This window comes from Bos javanicus, chromosome 12, assembly GCF_032452875.1.
Source record: "Bos javanicus breed banteng chromosome 12, ARS-OSU_banteng_1.0, whole genome shotgun sequence".
NCBI lineage: Eukaryota > Metazoa > Chordata > Mammalia > Artiodactyla > Bovidae > Bos > Bos javanicus.
In genome coordinates, this window is record NC_083879.1 from 71,356,353 (window position 1) to 71,374,003 (window position 17,651).

General features: G+C 42.3%; 1 protein-coding gene across 1 annotated transcript in view; it reads left to right on the forward strand.

The window, feature by feature from the left end:
* The window catches only part of LOC133258040 (ATP-binding cassette sub-family C member 4-like), a 158,901-nt gene that overhangs the window by 8,855 nt on the left and 132,395 nt on the right, over positions 1 to 17,651 (forward strand). Inside the window, 4 exon segments of the mRNA XM_061434375.1 lie at positions 2,260 to 2,370; positions 2,929 to 3,049; positions 12,780 to 13,004; positions 17,107 to 17,196. Of these exon segments, the coding sequence (XP_061290359.1) occupies positions 2,260 to 2,370; positions 2,929 to 3,049; positions 12,780 to 13,004; positions 17,107 to 17,196 (547 nt within the window).

Here is a 17,651-nt window from a genome sequence, read left to right on the forward strand (position 1 = left end):
GTCTGGCCTTGGAATTTTCCTTACCCTGGCAAAATCAGTAAAATGGTATTTACCTATGTGCTGTCTCTGCATTCTAACTATTATCATTTAAATAATGCATAATTGATCTGAAGAGGTTTTTTTGTGGGATCATCTGTACAGTTAGTTTTTTCCCTTTATAATAAATAATTGCAGAGTGGTAAGTTGAGATTATGTAAATATCATCTTTTGCTTCAAACTTTCAGCCAGTTTTTAATTTTCATTGATGATTTTCTTGATCCTTTTTTATTTATTTTTTTGAATTGTTAAACATTTTTATTGTGCAGACTTATAACTTTACAGGACATGCAGGATAAAAAACTGTAAAATATCAGTAAGCATATAAAATTTCAGCAGTCTTTTGGACCAGCACTTGATTTGCACACGGGACTAAGCATCTATCTAGAATAGACATGTCTTGGGACACATAGTTTACAGATTGACTCACAAAACAATTTCCCAAGGGCTTTTCCTAATATAAAGATAAAAAATATCTTACACTTGAAAATTATTCAGTACAGTACATTTTCAGTTATGTACATAGCTTAAAATAACTGATTACTCCTTTTATGTTTGTTTGGATTTGTTTGCAAGAGCTTTCATTTCTCTCCTGTTTACGTAGCACTACGGATTCATGGATTCTTTCATTATTTACTGGGTTAAGGTTAATTGCCATTTGTTTGTTTTGATGCTCTAAGTATCTCAGATTTGTCTAGCAAGAGCCATTCAAGCTTCTCTGTCCTTCTACACATCCTCATGATTCCTTGAGCACTTTCTTATTTTATGGCACAGGATGTCCCAGACCCATCTTGGACTTTCTCTGCCTGTTGATCTTGGCCTGTAGACAGTGAGGCTTTTGCCGGGATTGCCTGGGGCTCTGCTCACCAGGGCTCATACTACTTATGAGCAGCCCCCACAGAAATTCTCCTTTTACAGTCAGTGTTGTGGCTGGACCGGCCCTTGTGGTTCTTAGGATTGTGAGACACATCTCAGCAACAACCAACCATCAGGGAACTTTGATATGCCAAGGTGTATCACTCACATGCCCTGGAGGGTACAAGGCACCCCTGGGGTGACACAGCAAGGTCCTGGGTGGAGAGAGAGAGAGAGCTCATGAGCAAGCTTGGACTTGGGATTCTGCCTTTTTGAGTTTGAGAGTGGGGTGTCTAGGATTTTAAAGGTTCACTCTTTATTAATGAATTTAAAAAATAAGAGCGGGAATTAAAGTGCAGGAAGGGAGAAGCAAGCAGTCAGTGAGATGGTCTGTTATCAGGTCAACCAGAGCTTTCTGAAAGAGGGAACTTCACGGGTGGGGTGGCCTGGCTCTTTATCTCATTGTGTAGCTGTCACATGTTCACCGGAGATGGATGTTTTTGACATGGATGTCTCCAAAGCTTCATGACATGCACTTATATTGCTGTTAAAAAAAAAAACAGAATTATCACATGCTGACACACACAGCCCCAACCTTGGAACCAGCATTTCTTCAGTTGGTTCCTTTTTGGGAAGAAGGATATTAAAAAGCCAAGACCTGGGTGAAGGGGGCCAAAAGACACAAACTTCCACTGTAAAATAAGTTATACAGTAGGATTAACTATAGTCACCAGACTGCACGTTACATCCTCATGAAAGTGAAAGTCCCTCGGTCATGTCTGACTCTTTGCGACCCCATGGACTATACAGTTCATGGAATTCCCACCTGCAATGTGAGAGACCTGAGTTTGATCGCTGGGGTTGGGAAGATCCCCTGGAGAAGGGAAAGGCTACCCACTCCAGTATTCTGGCCTAGAGAATTCCATGAACTCCATAGTCCACCGGGTCGCAAAGAGTTGGACATGACTGAGCAACTTTCACTTTCATGAAGGTGTAACATCCAGTCTGGTGACTATAGTTAATCCTACTGTATTGAATACTTGAAAGGTGATAAGAGAGTAGACCTTAAAAGTCCTTCCCACAAGAAAAAAATCGTAATTGTGTAGGTTAAACAAAACCCCAAGAAACTGGGGCTGGAATGCTCTTTGCTACCAGTGTGTTATTGCTTCTGGGGCTTCTCAGCCTACAGAATTAGGGATTGTGTATGTGTCTGTGTGTGAGTGTGTAAACACATGTCTAATTATCCCATCATATCTCTGTATATTTAAAATATAGTTTTGTTTTTTTTTAACAAAGCCCATCACTGTAGGATTCTAATTAGAGCTGTGTAATTTAGATATATGTCATTGTCCTCTTAATTTTTAACAGGTGGCTAAACCCCTTGTTTAAAATTGGTTACGAACGGAAATTAAAACAAGATGACTTGTACTCAGTGCTTCCAGAAGATCGCTCCCAGCGCCTTGGAGAAGAGCTGCAAGGGTGAGCACAGGCAGCAGGGAGAAGGGGAGGGAGAGGGAGAATTTCCACGTGGGGCTAAAGGTGTGTGTGTTGGGGGGTGTGCTTTGTCTTCCACTGTGTTCTCTGGAGCCTTCTTCCCTGACACTGCACACACACCACCTCAGGCTGACCCCAGGCTTAGCCCACTTTGGAGGCTGGGGGAGCCCATGTTCTCTGTGCATCTGTGGACGTGGAGGGAGCCCACAGCCACGGCCCTGGAGGCAGAGCTCTGTCCCTGGAGGTGGCGCCTCTGGAGGAGGGTGTCTGCACCCATGAGCTGCTCATGATCTGTGAGTCCAGCAAAGCTTGACAGGAACTTGTTTTCTGAGACTGGGACTTTTCCCTCAAAACCTGGTCTGGTGCTTTTACTGGTGCTTCAGTCTACACTGCTCACCCTTCAGGCGCCTTGTGACCCATTAGCCAGCATCTATGGGGCAGCCACAGAGCACTCTGTAGTGAAGGCTCGTCTTCTGCTCTGCCCTCTCCCCCATTTTACCTGTAGCAGGGCTCTTCTTCACTGTGCTCTGTTTCTCATCGCAGGTACTGGGATCAAGAAATTTTGAGAGCCCAGAAAGATGCACGGGAGCCTTCTTTAATGAAAACAATTGTCAAGTGTTACTGGAAATTCTATTTTGCTTTGGGACTACTTATATTTCTTGAGGTAAAAGTTTTTACTTAACTGTGCATTAACTTCTCAGTGTATGCAGATCAGTACTGAGATGGATGAGATGGGGACGAGAGAGGACAGAGCTTTCATGTCTGAAGTTAAAACTTCTCTGTGAATCAGGATGTAGTTCAGCGGTTGTATTTACTTTTAGAATGGACAGGTGCTTAAAGACAAATTCTCCAGGGGATTACTATTGGGTTGGCAGAAAAATTCTTTCAGATTTCCCATAACAGCTTTTGGCAAAACTTGAATGAACTTTTTGCTAAGGCAATATTTTTATTTTAACCAGTTAAAACATAGTATTGTGGAAGGATGGCACTGACATTTTATACCATACTAGGACACTGTTAGTGCTCAGTAAATGATATAAATGCTAAAAGTGATCCTTGAGAAAAAGAAGATCCTACAACCTCAAGGAATATTTGCCTCCTGGTTTGGAGGAAGTAAACTTGGACCTGAGCTGAAAACCTAAGACATTTTATAGTCACTCAGCAAGCAATTGTTAGCTTGCCCAGGACACATCTGAAAAATGCTCTCCCAAGAAGGGATCATTACCTCTCCCATTCCAGTGGAACAGGACCCGGGGCCCTTCATCTGGGCAGGAGCTGCCAGACCTCCAGGAGCACACCATTCCCTGGGCTGCTCCCTCCCCATGGGCCAAGTCATCCAGGCCAGAGACCCCTGTGGGGAGGAGCTCCAGCTTCACCATGAATCGTGGAGAATCCATGCACCATCTGTGCTGGTTTCAGTCCTGACTGTTGAGGTGGTTTGGTGTTTGAAAGGAGTGTCTTAGTATCCTGGCATTGGCAGAGGGTCTAGGAGAGGATGTGCAGGAGAAAACCCAAGGCAGAAAGCTGTGAGGTCAGTGACCTCCATGACCCTGAAGATCCTGGGTCGAGATCCCCCAGTGAGACAGTCCACCTGGGGACACAGTGCCATCAGCGCCCTGTTCTGGCTGAGCCTGCTGGGGGTCTGCTGCAGACCCCCCTGGGTGGCTTGTGCTTTCTGTGTCCCTTAGTGCTGCCTTAGGGACACGGGCGGCGTGTGAGTGTGTGAGGGCAGGAGGGATGGAAGATGCAGTTGCTGTGAAAGGGGTGTTTTAGGTGGAGAAGGTGGTGAGCTGTCCTCAGTCCATAGTGTTGGAGGTGAGGTGGGGGGGCCAGGTGGTTTAAAGGTGGGTGGCATGGCTCTTATTTAAAGGCTGTGTTGTACTGAAGGGCACTGCGGGCAGTGGGCAGGTGGGCAAGTGAAGTCTGACGCACACAACTGGAGAGACAGAATCTGGCAGCTCCCAGGTGACTGGGTGGTCCTGGGAGATGGAGTTCTTGTTGATGACAAAGGTGGGTTGACCATTGTGCCAGAGGGTGGGGCAGGTGTGTGGGGCAGAGTGCCACCTTAGACAGGGCTCTGGCCACCGAGATGCTGCAGTGCCTTGTGAAGGGCGGGCTGGAGTGTTTATTTCAAAGTTGTCCAGCCCTAGTAACACTTCCTGCTGCGGATCCAGGAACGCCAGGCCTGGGGCCTGTGTCAGGTGTCAGTTGGTAGAGCCCCAGCCCCTGGGGCTGGTTGTGGGGTGGTCATGGCAGAGAAGTGGGGAGTCGAGGACCTTGAAAACAAGGTCATTTCAAGGGAGCTCATTCTCTGTAGTACTAGAAGTTCCAGTAGCAGTAACAGAGGCTCCTACTCAGTAGTCAGGGTGGTGGCAGCAGCAGTACTATTAGTAGTGCAGTAGGAACAATGGTAAGTACTCAAAATACGTTATGTATCCGGAACTGCTGTGGGCACAGTATGTGTAATATCACTCTTATTCCTTGGGCTAACTCAATGAAGTTGTAGGTTTCATTTTACCCCCATTTTAGAAGAGAGGACTCTAAGTTCAAGTAGTTACATAGGATGCCCCTGGTCACACGGAGCATAAAGAACAAATTGAGGTTCCACTTCGGGTACTCTGACTTATGAGCCTGTTCACCTCAATGCCTGAGAGCTCATCCAGGGTCAGAAAGGCTTGTCTTTAGAGCTTTGTATTCATAGTGTCAGACACATGCATCCTGAATATTGTCTAAAGATAATAAATAGGATGCTAAGAACTTCCTGGAGCAGGAAGTCAGATTTGGGATCGTAAATGAGGGTAGAGTTCAGGTGACCGTGTCCCCTGGGTGCCAGATTTGACTAGAATATTGATGCTAGAAGCAACATCATGCTGTGTTCAGATAGACCAGGAGCCCTTTAACCTTGCCCTCATTACCATCCCTATGTGGTGACAATTTTAGATAGCAGAATATCTAAACTCAGCTCAGGACTCTCTAAAACATGGACACATTACTTTTGACCTCCTGCCCTCTTTTAATTCCTCTGGTGCACAGAATGACTCATGGGTCACCCATGGTTCCCAGACAGTGCTGTGACCCACCACAGTGCAGGCACTCCTGGCAGCACCAGTGGGAAGAGGCAGGGTGAAACCAGTCTAGGGTGAGGCTTTAAGGGTTAGGATTTCAAAGTGTGAAACCTCTGTCCTGTGAGAATTGAGGAGTGCCCATAATGCTTGGAGAAGCAAGTACCAGGCTAATGTTCAACCTGGAGCACGTGCAGGTCACCCCTAATTAGAACAGAACAGCCAGCGAGTTCCTAGCACGCCTGGCCCCTGTGTGTACTTTCATGGGGATCTTGGGTGAGGAGAAGGAGAACAGGTCTCTGCCTGCCTGGGGCCCTCAGGGTGGAGAGGAGGATCCTAAAGACTCTTCCTGGACCAGAGACACAGAGACCACCCCCCCAGGTCATCAGGGCTTCTCTCTGAGAGATGAGGTGTCCACTTGCTGGTGTGTAAATGGGGTTACCTTGAAGTGCCAACAAAGGTCCATCTAGTCAAGGCTATGGTTTTTCCAGTAGTCATGTATGGATGTGGGATTTGGATGGTGAAGAAAGCTGAGTGTCGAAGAATTGATGCTTTTGAACTGTGGTGTTGGAGAAGACTCTTGAGAGTCCCTTGGACTGCAAGAAGATCCAACCAGTCCATCCTAAAGGATATTAGTCTTAGGTATTCATTGGAAGGACTGATGTTGAAGCTGAAACTCTAGTACTTTGGCCACTCCATGTGAAGTTGACTCATTGGAAAAGACCCTAATGCTGGGAAGGATTGGGGGCAGGAGGAGAAGGGGATGACAGAGGATGAGATGGCTGGATGGCATCACTGACTCAATGGACATGGGTTTGGGTAAACTCCGGGAGTTGGTGATGAACAGGGAGGCCTGGCATGCTGCGGTCCATAGGGTTGCAAAGAGTCAGACAGGACTGAGTGACTGAACTGAACTGAAGAGCCTCAGTGGTTTCACTCACTCCCTACCCTGAGTGGGGAGGAGTGACCGGGGTTTATGTCCTCTTTGTGGGAACCTTAGAAATGGCTGGCCTTGTCTAATCACTGACCTTTGTCCAAGGCCACTTTTGCTGGTTGTGTCGGTTTTAGGTAGAGGCTATAGGAAGGCACATATTTGTATAAATCTTCACCTGGGAGCTCAACTGATGGGCAGGGAGTAAGCAGAATCCTCTGTGTTCCAAAGTGAGCTTTGTGCCTGGACTCAGGGCTGGTTCCCCCAAGAGCTGGGTGGTCTTTGCATTTATTTCCCAACCCTTTCTTCCATGTGTCCCTCACTTCTGCTTAACCCGGGAAGCTGAGGAGTGGCTGCTAGTGGCAGAGATACTGTGGGCTCAAAGCAACCACCAAGGATCACGCACCAAGGGAAAGGAGGAGGGGGCATTGAGCCAAGCAGACAGGGACCTGCAGAGCAGACCTGCTGTGTGCACCCTGCTGGTTCCTGAGAGCTTAGCATTAGCCATTAGGTGTCAGTAATATCCACAGTGACGACCTTGAGACGTATATGAGGGTGGTACTTTTCAATTCATTAAAAAAAAAAAAAAACACTGTATTTTTACTGTCTCATTGAAAACTTTTTTTAAAAAATTGAAGGATGATTGACTTAAAATATTATATTAGTTTCTAGTGTATAGCATAGTAATTCAATATTATTTTTACATTATAAAATGATCACCCTGATCAGTCTAGTTACCCTCTGTCACCATACAAAGTTATTCCAGTGTTATTGACTGTATTTCCTATGTTGTAAATTACATTCCCATAACTGGAAATTTGTGCCTCTTCATCTCCTTCACCTATTTCACTCATTCTCCAATCCCCCTCAATCCATTATCTTTAATAAGTCAAGGAAATAGGTGACTCCTTTAAAAAGATTACTTTCATAATGGTGACAAATTCAAAATTCTGCTTAGAAGTGAAACTTTTAATTACTGTCCAGGAAAGTTGGCTTCTAGAAGTGACTTTTCTTAAGAGTTCTTGTTCTGCCATGATGGCCTGTAAACAGCAGTGAGTTTTCTAAGCCCTTTGTGAAACAGCCTCTGCCATTAAGGATAGAATAGGTCTCGTCCCAGGACTCCTGTCTTTTGTGCAAACTGTAGAAATCATTGCTAATTTTTCACTTTCTGGTGTGATGAGAAGGTTCTGATTTATGGTTACACAAAAGAAGCTGTGCATCTTTAAGTACAAATTTGGCCCAGCCCTGAAATCTCCATTTCTCCAAGCAGCCATGGCTCCTTCTCATTGGAAATGGTATTTAGAGACTATGGTGTGGGCACCAGGGGTGTTCACTGCTGCTGAGTTGGCTATTGTTTCTCAGCTTTTTCACTGGACAAAGATATTATACATTTTTTGTAGTAAACAGACCTTGAGTTTATATGGATATTTCCAGTTGAAGTCAGATTCAGGGCAGTAGTGCTTGTACTTTATCTTTTTACGCTTAGATTGGTATCTCTTTTCCTCTCATCATCTTTTCTCTTTTCTGCCATGCCTAATGGTGGCTCAGATGGTAAAGAGTCTCCCTGCAGTGTGGGAGACCTAGGCTCTATCCTTGGGTTGGGAAGGTGCCCTTGAGGAGGGCATGGCAACCCACTCCAGTATTCTTGCCTGAAAAATTCCATGGATAGAGGAGTCTGGCAGGCTATAGTTCCTGGGGCCACAAAGAGTCAGACACGACTGAGAAACTTCAGCGAATCCCAGTTCTCAATGATACTGACATAATTATTCATTTAAAAATCTTATAATATCAACACTATTAACCATAATGTGACTTTTGAAAGCATATTGTTGTTGTTGTTGTTGCTGTTCATATTGTTCTTAGACAGGCATATCACACAGGGAATGTGTTTTCAATTTTTTTTTTTAAACCACTTTTAACAGTTCTTTATTGTATAACTGCCAGAGAAGGCAATGGCACCCCACTCCAGTACTCTTGCCTGGAAAATCCCATGGACAGAGGAGCCTGATGGGTTGCAGTCCATGGGGTCACTAAGAGTGAGACGTGACTGAGCGACTTCACTTTCACTTTTCACTTTTTTACTTTCATGCATTGGAGAAGGAAATGGCGACCCACTCCAGTGTTCTTGCCTGAAGATTGCCAGGGACGTAGGAGCCTGGTGGGCTGCCGTCTCTGGGGTCACACAGAGTCGGACACCACTGAAGTGACTTAGCAGCAGCAGCAGCATTGTATAACTGCCAACCTACTGGATGGATATAGTTTTTGTTTTATTTTACTCTGAAATTTTATGAATTGATTTTGAAAACTTCATTGTTCTATAATTATAATTCTGTATAATGTTTTCACAATTCCAAAGTCAAATCAACAGAAGAGGCTATTTTTAAAGAAGACTGGTATGCTTGTTCCATTCTAATTCTTCTCCCTCATTAGATATAACATTACAAATTTGATTCATATTTTAATTTTGTAAATACTGTATTTTATAAACATTTATTTTTTTCCCATGTTTCAAATGAAAGGTCTGAATTTCATATTTGGAGTCTCAAGAATTTGGGTTCCTAAGGAATTTTCTTAGAAGTATGATATGTAACACGGAACTCAGCATAAAACCTTCTGTGGTACTTGTAAGTCCTTCAAAGCAGGTTCATGGCTCCTCGAGGCCCAGATGCCATGATGATGCAGGATAATAGCAGATGTTTCCATGGGATGAGATTCTACATCCAGAATCTTCCAGGCAGAGGGAACTTCAGGGTCCATCCTTAATCAGTTGACCTAACCCAGTTTCTGGAGGCTTGGCTTTAGGCCTCAGAGTGCTCTTAACCCCTCCTAGGTGATGCTAAGGTACAGTCAGGATGAAGACCACTGTGTCAGGAGGAGTAAAGTTATATTTAGCATCCTAATGTTATTATTTTCCCAGATTCACTGATTTTCCTCCTTAGCTCTGGATCTGTCTCAGCTCTGCTGTTTGTCACCTGTTCTCCCATTTCTGAAGGTAAATTGCCCCTTCATTTTTCCCACAAGCTCATTTTTCCTGCTTATATATTTCACTCAAGCATTTTTTCTTTGTCTGATATAGCTTGTTTCTGTTTTCTGTGTTTTTTAATTTTTCTTGTGAAGCAGAATTGGTGGAGTTGGGTAAGAAACCTTTTAAGTATGTGTGGAAATGTAATGGAGAAACTATAATGAGTAGGGAAATTTTAGCACTTAATCCTGTGAGAAGTTCCCCTAAGAAGCAGGAAATGGGGCCCAAAGTCAAGTGCTTTCAGGAGGCTGAATACCAAGGACTCTACCAAGAAATGTCTGCCCCAGAGACTCTCAGATTCTTGTAGAAACTTGATCAAATGTTGTTGTATTATAATAGACTATTTTAGAAAATCTTTCATGGTTTCATAGTTGTGAAGAATTTCTATGAAGATGTAATAACTCTATTCTGAATTGGTTTGTGGAAAGAATATTCACAAATCAAACTTAGACTGACGTTAAAGATGAAGAGTTTGAGGGAACAACTTTTGATCTTGTGCCTGCTTATCCAGAATGTTTTAATTTGGTTAGTTTCAAGTTTGATAGGGAATATTTTCTCAGCTGTTTTATTCCTCACTAGTTGAGGATTAGTATCCAGAATAGACAGAAGAGTAGAAGCTATAGGCCATGGACTGGCATTACTCCTTAATGAGGCTGTTTGCTCACCTGGGTTATTAAAGACTGTCTCTCAGCAGATAAACCCAGACACTTAGGCGGTAATGACCTGCCTTTATTTTGCACTCTTTTTTTGCTGAATTTCTTGCATTTATTAGTATTCTTTTAGATGGGTGATATTACTCCTTACTCCTCCTGTAATTGAAATGATATTAGGATCAAATAGATGAGTAACAGACAGCTGAGTAACACCCAACAAAGGTCCATCTAGTCAAAGCTGTGGTTTTCCAGTAGTTATGTATGGATGTGAGAGTTGGACTATAAAGAAAGCTGAGCACTGAAGAATTGATGCTTTTGAACTGTGGTGTTGGAGAAGACTCTTGAGAGTCCCTTGGACTGCAAGGAGATCCAACCAGTCTATCCTAAAGGAAATCCATCCTGAATATTCATTGGAAGGACTGATGCTGAAGCTGAAACTCCAATATTTTGGCCACCTGTTACGAAGAACTGACTCATTTGAAAAGACCCTGATGCTGGGAAAGATTGAAGGCAGGAGGAGAAGGGGATGACAGAGGATGAGATAGGTGGATGACATCACTGACATCAGTTTGAGCAGGCTCAAGGGTTGGTGATAGAAAGGGAAGCCTGGCAAGCTGTAGTCCATGGGGTCACAAAGAGTTGGACATGACTGAGAGACTGAACTGAACAGACAGCAGTGATTTCCAAAGAGAATCACAGTTTTAGGGCATTTTGGGATGGCAGGTGTTACCACTGGGCTTCTGGTGGAGAGCCACAGGTTTGTAGCCTGCAGCACTGGGCTTCCCTTGATCATATCTGGGCTGGGACTGTCATGTGTAGTTTGAATTTTGCTTCTCTGTATAAGTCTCCAGACTTCTATCTCAGTAAACTGTATCAACAGTGTGTTTTACAATCTATGAGGGGCTCTTCTTAAGCTCTTAGTGCCTCCAGGGGTGAATGATGAGGCTTCCTAGAAATGTAACATTGAGCCTTTGTGTTCTTGAGAACTGGTCATGTTCCTCTGATATGGTCATCTTACTCATAATTCTTCCAATAAAGAGTCTTCTCTTCTCTGGAGTAGATGAAAGCTCCTATGACCTTGTGGGAGGTAAGGCAGGTGTTAAGGCCTGTGAACATGTGTGTGTAGAACAAGACAGACGTTTAGGACTTCAGTGTCACATCCTTTTGACAGATGGAGTCAGCTTTCTGTAAATAATCTGATCAGGCACTAGTTAGTTGAGCAGAAAATGCTTTTTAGTTATGCTTTGTGATTTGAGTTTGGGATTCTTCTCCTTCTCTTCCTCTTGTGGGTTCCTCAACATTTTACAGACAGAAGAGAGCTATCACAAACAAACCTGTCAGGGGACTTCCCTGGTGGTCCAGTGGTTAAGAGTCTGCCTTCCAATGCAGGGGTCACGGGTTTGATCCCTGGTCACGGAACTAAAATATCACATGCCTCAGGGCAACTATGCTGGCGCTTTCCAACTAGAGAAGCCTGCACACTGCAATGAAGACCCAACGCAGCAAAAAAAGAAAAAAAAATAGGTTTGTGTTGGAGATTTCTTGGTGGATGATGTTTTACTGTCGAGTAGACCAGTTAAAGTTGATAGAGATCAAATCTAGACATTAATTGAGATTGATTGAGAACAATCAATGTTATGTCCTGTGGGAGATAGCCAACATACTCAAAATATCAAAAAAAAAACAAAACCCTTGAAAGTCATTTCACCATCTTGGTTATATTAATCACTTTGATGCTTGGTTTCCACCTAAGTTAAGCGAGGGAAAAAAAGAAAAATCTTCTTGACTGTTATTTCTGCATGCAATTCTCTACTGAAATGTAACTATTAAAAAAATGCTCCTTTTTAAAAACAAATTGTAATGGGCAATGAAAAGTAGATACTGTACACTAATGTGGAATGAAAGATATCACTGGGTAAGTGAAATGAACCACCACCAACCACACCAAAGTACAGTCTTCATCAAGAGAAGGTGGTGTGTATATGGTGGGACTGGAAGGGAGTCCTCTATTATGACCTTCTTCCAGAAAACCAAACAGTTAATTCCAATGAGTACTTCTCCCAGTTAGGCGAACTTAAAGCAGCACTTGATGAAATGTGTTGGAATTATTCAACAGAAAGTGAATCATCTTCCATCAGGATAATGTAAGACCGCATGTTTCTTTGATGACCAGGCAAAAACTGTTACAGCTTGGCTTGGAAGTTCTGACTCAACTGCCATATTCACCAGACACTGCTCCTTCGGGTTTCTGTTTATTTTGTTTTTTACAAAATTCTCTTAATGAAAAAAGATTTAATTCCCAGGAAGACTGTAAAAGGCACCTGAAATCGTTCTTTGCTCAAAAAGATATAAAGTTTTGGGAAGATGGAATTATCAGGTTTCCTGAAAAATGGCAGGAGATAGTGGAACAGAATTTTGAATACGTTGTTCAACGAAGTTCTTGGTGAAAATGAAAAATGTGTCTTTTACTTAAAAACTGAAAGAACTTTTTGGGCAACCCAATACTAAGGCTTTATTGTCTTTGAATGTAAGATTTTGACTTATGTTAAAACTGTTGTCTGCTTGTCTTACTGGAGAGAGTAGATCTGTGTATTTTTCTTTTAGGTTAGCCATGAATGTAGCATTTTGTCAAGATGGCTTTTTAACATGCTAACAATAAAAGTACAGCTTGTGTTAAGAAAAACTGGCATGACTTGTATTTCTAATTAAGGCTTTTTTTCTTTCAGGAAGGCACCAAAGTAGTTCTGCCCATATTTTTGGGCAAAATTATTAGTTATGTCGAAAACTATGATCCCGACAATTCTGCCGCTTTGCATGAAGCCTACGGCTACGCGGCAGGGCTGAGCGCCTGCGTGCTCGTGTGGGCCGTTCTGCACCACTTGTGCTTCTACCACATGCAGCGCGTGGGCATGAGGCTGAGAGTAGCCATGTGCCACATGATCTACCGCAAGGTGAGTGTCACTCGGTACCACAGTATGTTCCTCTCCTGAAGCATCAGGAACATTTAGTTCTCTGTAAATTAAACATCTTGTAACTGGGATAATTTACACCTTCCTAGAGAAGCTTGCTATTTGCATCAGGCCAATTTTGTTGTTGTCATTTAAGTAAAATTTACCAGTAAATAATGAAAAGTTTTGTATTGAGATCGGGTCAGAGCTGCCTTTGATAAATTTTATCCACAGGTTTTTATGTAATATCCATGCAGCTTGTAATGGAATCTAATTAAAAAATAAGTATAAAAAGTGTCAAGTTGGTTTTCAGTGTTTTCATGCCTTAATCTTGTAGCTGTATTTGTGGCAATTTGTTGTTCATTAAGACCATCTTTTACATCAACTTTGTATTTAAAAGTAAACTTCATTGATCAGATTTATGAAATTAAATCTAGGAGCACAAAATGTATTTGAGAAAGGGAATGATTATATGTTTAAATGACCCATCTAGACATATTGAGTGTAATTGTGTGAACTAAAGAAAAATATAAATGGAATCCATGCCAAACATAGATTCTCTCGCTATATTCTATAGCTATGATTTTTTATAATGGTATTAAAGAATAGAGCTGAATGTTGGGATGAAACTTGAAATCTTATGCAGCTTTTAGTAATTTTGGTGGGAATTTGTTGCTATTCATTCAAGTTATTTTCTTAATTCAATATTTCCTTTTTCTTTAGTATGCATTTTAGCACTTTTAATAAGACCTGACTTGGTGTGTTCAGTGATTTTGTGTTGAGAATCGCCATGGAATTATTCTATAGTTTAACCTAGTCTTAAGTAGTTTAAAAGAATTAAGGATTTTAGCTGTTTTCACAAGGGAATTGCCACAGTGTTAAGAACTGAAGGGCTCTATATAAACTTGACCCTGCATATCTCTTTGCCCTGGGCTGTTCGTTTTTTTCTAGGAAAAAAATTTTATTTAGCTGTATTTTATTCTTGAAATTTGCTGAGAGAATAGATTTTAAGTGTTCTCACCACACACACAGAAGAATAACTATGTGCGATGATGGGTTCGTTCATTTGTTTTCCTACTGTAACCATTTCCCAATGTTTATTTACATCAAAACATCAAATTGCACATAGTAAATATATTTAATTTTATTACAAATGAGTAAAATCCTCAATGAAAGCTAAAACCAGGCGATTTAAATGAAAATTATTGATTCTTTTCCTATTTGTTACTTATCTAGAGCTCCTATTTCTTGGAAATACATTACTGGGGAAAATGTAGAATGTCTTCTCCCATCTTTGCTTGAGCAGACTCTTGTTAAATCTCGGGACTGTGTGGACTCGGAGGCCTGGCATCTCACTGTCTGTGTTTGGCACATGAGCCCAGTTTCTCCTTGGGTAACATATCTTCCAGTTAAGGGTCTTCATTGTCAGCCTTCATCATTTTTGTTATTCTCTTGCACCTTCTGCCATTTAGTAGACAAATACTCAGATGTCCCCACAAATTAGCTAGATGTTCATCTTTCCAGATCATACTTAGCTCCCATAAGTATGCAGGAAATTTCACCAGAACTGCAGTGTGAAAACCTTAAGTTAGATTTGAGATGATGGTTTAGTCAAACAAAGCTCTTTCTTTGCTGCACAAGTGAGCCACTGTTCTGGTTTTTTCCCTCTTCCCACTAACACTTTGGAATGTCTCCTTTGGGGAATCTGATCTGACCTTGTATGTTGCTTATGGGAATGTAAACATCTCCCAAAGTGTTCATTTACTGGCTTAATTAGCCTAAAACAATTGTTTCTTTACAAAGTCAGAAACTGTATACATAACCTGAAATTCCAGAAACATGGGAATTTCCTCGTGCACAGCCTTACATGTAGATTTTGTACTGAGATGCAGAAATAAGACACTTCTTGCAGGTCACAGGTGGACCAATTCCTTAGGGTAAACCTGGTGCTGCCGAGCGGCTCTGAAAGGCCCCTGTGAACATCTGTGGTTCATGCTGAGGCCCTGCCTCCTGATGCCTGGTCCTGAGGAGAAATCAGGTCGGGTGTTGGAAATGGAATGGCTGCTAAGCTCAAAGTCATAGTTTTTAATTTTGAACAGGTATCATGTATAGTGGAGAAGGAAATGGCAACCCACTCTAGTATTCTTGTTTGAGGACTTTCATAGACAGAGGAGCCTGGAGGGCTACAATCCATAGGGTCACAAAGAATCAAACGTGACTGAGCGACTAGTACACACATCATATATAAGATGACTTGTCATTTATTTACCTTTCTGCAGCTTTGATAAAATTGCTTTTGGCTTTGGTTCATTCATTTAAAAAAATTGTGGTAAAATATACACAACATAAAATTTACCATTTTAACTGTTTTTAAGTGCACCGTTTGGTGACATTAAGTACATTCACATTCTTGTGCAGCCATCACCACTCTGCATCTCCAGAATTTTTTCTCCTTCCCATACTGAACCTCTGCACTCATTAAACCCTAACTCCCCAGTCCCCTCCTCTTAGTCATTATCCTTCTACTGCTTCTTTCTATGAATTTTACTCCTCTAGGTCCCTCATATAAATGAAATCATACAATGTTTGTCATTTTGTTTATGCCATGTAAGTACACTGTCTTTAAGATTCATCTGTCTTGGAACAAATGTCAGAATTTAAGTCCTTTTTAAAGATCGAATCATATTCTTTTACATGTATATTCAACATTGTATGTATCCATTCATCTGTTAGTGGACATTTGAGTTGTTTCTACCTTTTGACTATTGTACATAGTGCTGCTATGAACATGGTGCACAAATAATCAGTTCAAGTTTATGCTTTAATTTGAGTACATTCTCAGAAGTGAAATTGCTTTACTATATGTTAATTTCATGTTTGGTCTTTTGAGGAACTGCCATAGTCTCTTCCATTGTGGCTATATCAATTTTAACTTGAGGACTAAATGGAACATTTTTATGAACCATGACATTTTGTTTGGATCGATGGCTACAGCTGGTGGTCTGTTGAAACAGCTCAAGGTGGTCTGTTCCGATTTCTCAGATCTCTAGGGAATTTTTCAGAGCCTTTTATCAAATGAAGGAATTATACAGCATAGGCTGTGCTTTTTGTCAAGTCAGCAGACTGGCGTTAAGAACACAGGTTCCTCACAGGATTAATGTTTTGAATATACGGTTAGTTTTAGAATGAGGAAATTAAGACCAAAGTGTTTAAATGATGTCACACCTCATATTAATCTCTTTCCTTGAGGCAGGCTCTCCACTCTCATCTTGTTGTTGTTGTTCAGGCACTCAGTCCTGTCCAGCTCTTTGTGACCCCGTGGACTGCAGCACACCACCCTTCCCTGTCCTTCAGTGTCTCCTGGAGTTTGCTCAAACTCATGTCCATTGAGTCAGGGATGCCATTCAACCATCTCATCCTCTGTTGTTCCCTCTTCTTCCTGCCCTCAATCTTTCCCAGCATCAGGGTCTTTTCCAGTTTGTCAACTCTTGGCATCAGTTGGCCAAAGTATTGGAGCTCCAGCTTCAGTATCTGTCCTTCCAGTGAATATTCAGGGTTGATTTTCTTTAGGATTGAGTGGTTGAATCTCCTAGCTATCCAAGGGACTCTCAAGAGTCTTCTCCAACACCACATTTCAAAAGCATTAATTCTTCGGTGCTCAGCCTTCTTTATGGTCCAACTGTCACATCTGTACAGGCCACTGAAAAGACCATAGCTTTGACTATATGGACCATTGTTGGCATAGTGATGTCTCCGCTTTTTAATATGCTGTCTAGTTTTTGGCTCAAAATTGCTTTGGTTGACCCCTAAGTCTATATCTATATTTCTTTATCCTTCAGGCAGGTCCAGGTTCACTGAGAAACAGGGTGGAGGGTTTTCCTTCTGTCTCCTGCTCCTCCCTTTGCTGTCCTTGTGGGCAGGGCTGGCGCCACATTGAATCATCAAAGGATGAACAAGGGTCCCTAGAGCCCTGCTTTCAGGCATCATACTGCTCATCCTGACACCACACAAGACCCCATGAAAATACAGTCCATTTTGCTATGTTCTCAGACTGACTTGGTATCACTGCAGAAATCCGATTCTCTATATCTTTCTCTCATTTCAGTCACTTCATCTGAGTAGCTCAGCCATGGGGAAGACCACCACAGGCCAAATAGTCAACCTGCTGTCCAACGATGTGAACAGGTTTGATCAGGTAAGCTGCCTGAGGGATCCTCTTCCATTCCCTATCGTTCTCACTGGATTTAGCTTATTGGGATGCCAGGTGCCAGGGTTTGGTGTCAGCCAGGGTTCAGTTGAGGACATAAAACAAGGGTTCTCTTTATCCAATGCTCATTTTCTGTGTGCAGCTTAGATGTGATAATATGTGTTGTCCTGTAGATGAGGGTTTTATTTTTCTGACATTGTCTGTAACATACCTTAGTAATAGACAGGCAACAGTGTTCTTGCCCAGCTTGGTTAGTGTTCCTAGGGGTCCTCCTGGAGTGGCCCTTCTTGGTACGTGGTGTTGGTGTTGTGGGATTGTCTTCCTCCTCCTCTGGATGATGTAGGCCTGGTGGGAAGGGATTGTTCTTTCTGTGTGCCCTGTACAGTGCCTGCTGCATAGGGAGCCTTTGAGGAATATGCCAAGTGTGTGGTCCCCAGTCAGAC